The sequence below is a fragment of the Phalaenopsis equestris genome, unplaced genomic scaffold (assembly GCF_001263595.1).
Source record: "Phalaenopsis equestris unplaced genomic scaffold, ASM126359v1 Scaffold000413, whole genome shotgun sequence".
Taxonomy (NCBI): domain Eukaryota; kingdom Viridiplantae; phylum Streptophyta; class Magnoliopsida; order Asparagales; family Orchidaceae; genus Phalaenopsis; species Phalaenopsis equestris.
In genome coordinates, this window is record NW_018164854.1 from 380,602 (window position 1) to 382,211 (window position 1,610).

Genomic DNA, 1,610 nt, shown 5'->3' on the forward strand with positions numbered 1-1,610 from the left:
TCATCTCCCGGAGAAATCAAGCATCCGGCCCGGACAAGCTCGAAATAACATGGTAGGCAGTTTAGCTCCCAACAGCTTAGGAGATCATCTACTAAGAGGGAGGTGCGCTAGTTGGTCAAGTTGTCAAAGTCAAGAGCATACTAATCCGCAAGAAGTTTAAACATGCAGAGAAAGTCAAAATGAAAGAACCAAACAAGTTAGAGATAGCATAAAAATAAGATTTATAGCCAACCAAATCGCCAAATACATAATTGAAAACAAACTCGTTACCTTCCCTCCTTCAAGGAAAGTTGATCAAGTGCGTCGTTCACCTCTCTGATCGTAAGCCCGCCGGAAGCCGATCCCTGCCTCCGTTGCAAAATCTGACAACAGAGATCAAGGCAAGTTAAAGAAACAATCTCCTAAAAAAATCATATGCCGGGAGCAGAGGATAGATCATAGAAGGTTACATCAGCAGCAACGAGTGCAAAATTTCCAGCGTTTGCTCCGGTTCGTGCCCCGCCCTTACGCCAGTTGATGAGACGGAGGGCATCCTCGGAGTCCTTGGAGATGCCGAGCGCATCCACGAGTGCGGCGGCAAGTGCGGATTCCTTGAGGCCGTAAGTACCGCGCTCGCGATCCAGGGAAGGGAGAATGAGGCGGATGGCGCTGAAGAAGTCGCGGCCGGTGTAGACCAGATCCAAAAACGTCCGGAATCGCTTCCGCTTCTTCGCCGCCGATCGGTCCCGCACCATAGCCTCGAACATGCTGCATAGCAAGCCGAAGCGCACCGTCGAGTCTGTCATCACTACCGCGGACTAAGGAATGAGCTCTTCAGTCTTCACCCCCTCGTTCTCCAAAAATTATTGCACACATACGGTCTCTCTCTCTCTCTCTCTCTCTCGTTCGATGCTCGCCTCGATCTTACTTACGGACTGTTGTGCAGGAAAAAAATATATTACATTAGACGTGTGCCGGGCGTAGTTAATAAAATCACTTCACCGTAAGTCACATGACAGAAAATATGAGAAAATTTTCGTGTTATTCATGTATTATTGTGTGTTATTCATGTAAGACGTGTGCCGGGCGTAGTTAATAAAATCACTTCATCGTAACTCACATGACAGAAAATATGAGAAAATTTCCGTGTTATTCATGTATTATTGTGTGTTATTCATGTGTTATTGTGTCCTGTGAATATTCTTGATGTTATAAAAATACAATACAGGACACAATAACACATGAATAACACACAATAACACATGAATAACACAGGGGGAAATATTTCCCCATGTTACCGCGCCGTTTTTTCTCTGTGAGAAATATTCTCCATGTTATTCTAGTGTTATTGTGTATTATTCATGTGTTATTGTGTCCTCAGAATATTATTAATGTTATAATAATACAATAACACATCAGTAAAACAGGAATAACACACAATAACACATGAATAATATGGGAGGGAATATTCACTGTGTTACCGTGTTATTTTTTTTTCCTTTCGCGTGGAATGTCGTGACTTGATTTCATTGACTACGCACGTTATTATATGTAGATAATACTGATGGCGTGGAATGTCGTGACTTGATTTCATTGACTACGCTGATATAATATTTTTCCATTGTGCAGAG

The 1,610-nt window shown here is 42.9% G+C and overlaps 1 protein-coding gene across 1 annotated transcript; it reads right to left on the reverse strand.

The window, feature by feature from the left end:
- Positions 1-266: 266 nt before the first annotated feature.
- Positions 267-916, reverse strand: LOC110027053 (putative DNA ligase 4). Its single transcript, XM_020728323.1, has 2 exons — positions 450-916; positions 267-362 (listed from the first exon to the last, which is right to left on the reverse strand). The coding sequence occupies exons 1-2, from the start codon at positions 783-785 to the stop codon at positions 267-269; spliced, it is 432 nt and encodes a 143-aa protein (XP_020583982.1). The 5' UTR covers positions 786-916.
- Between the last annotated feature and the right edge of the window lie 694 nt (positions 917-1,610).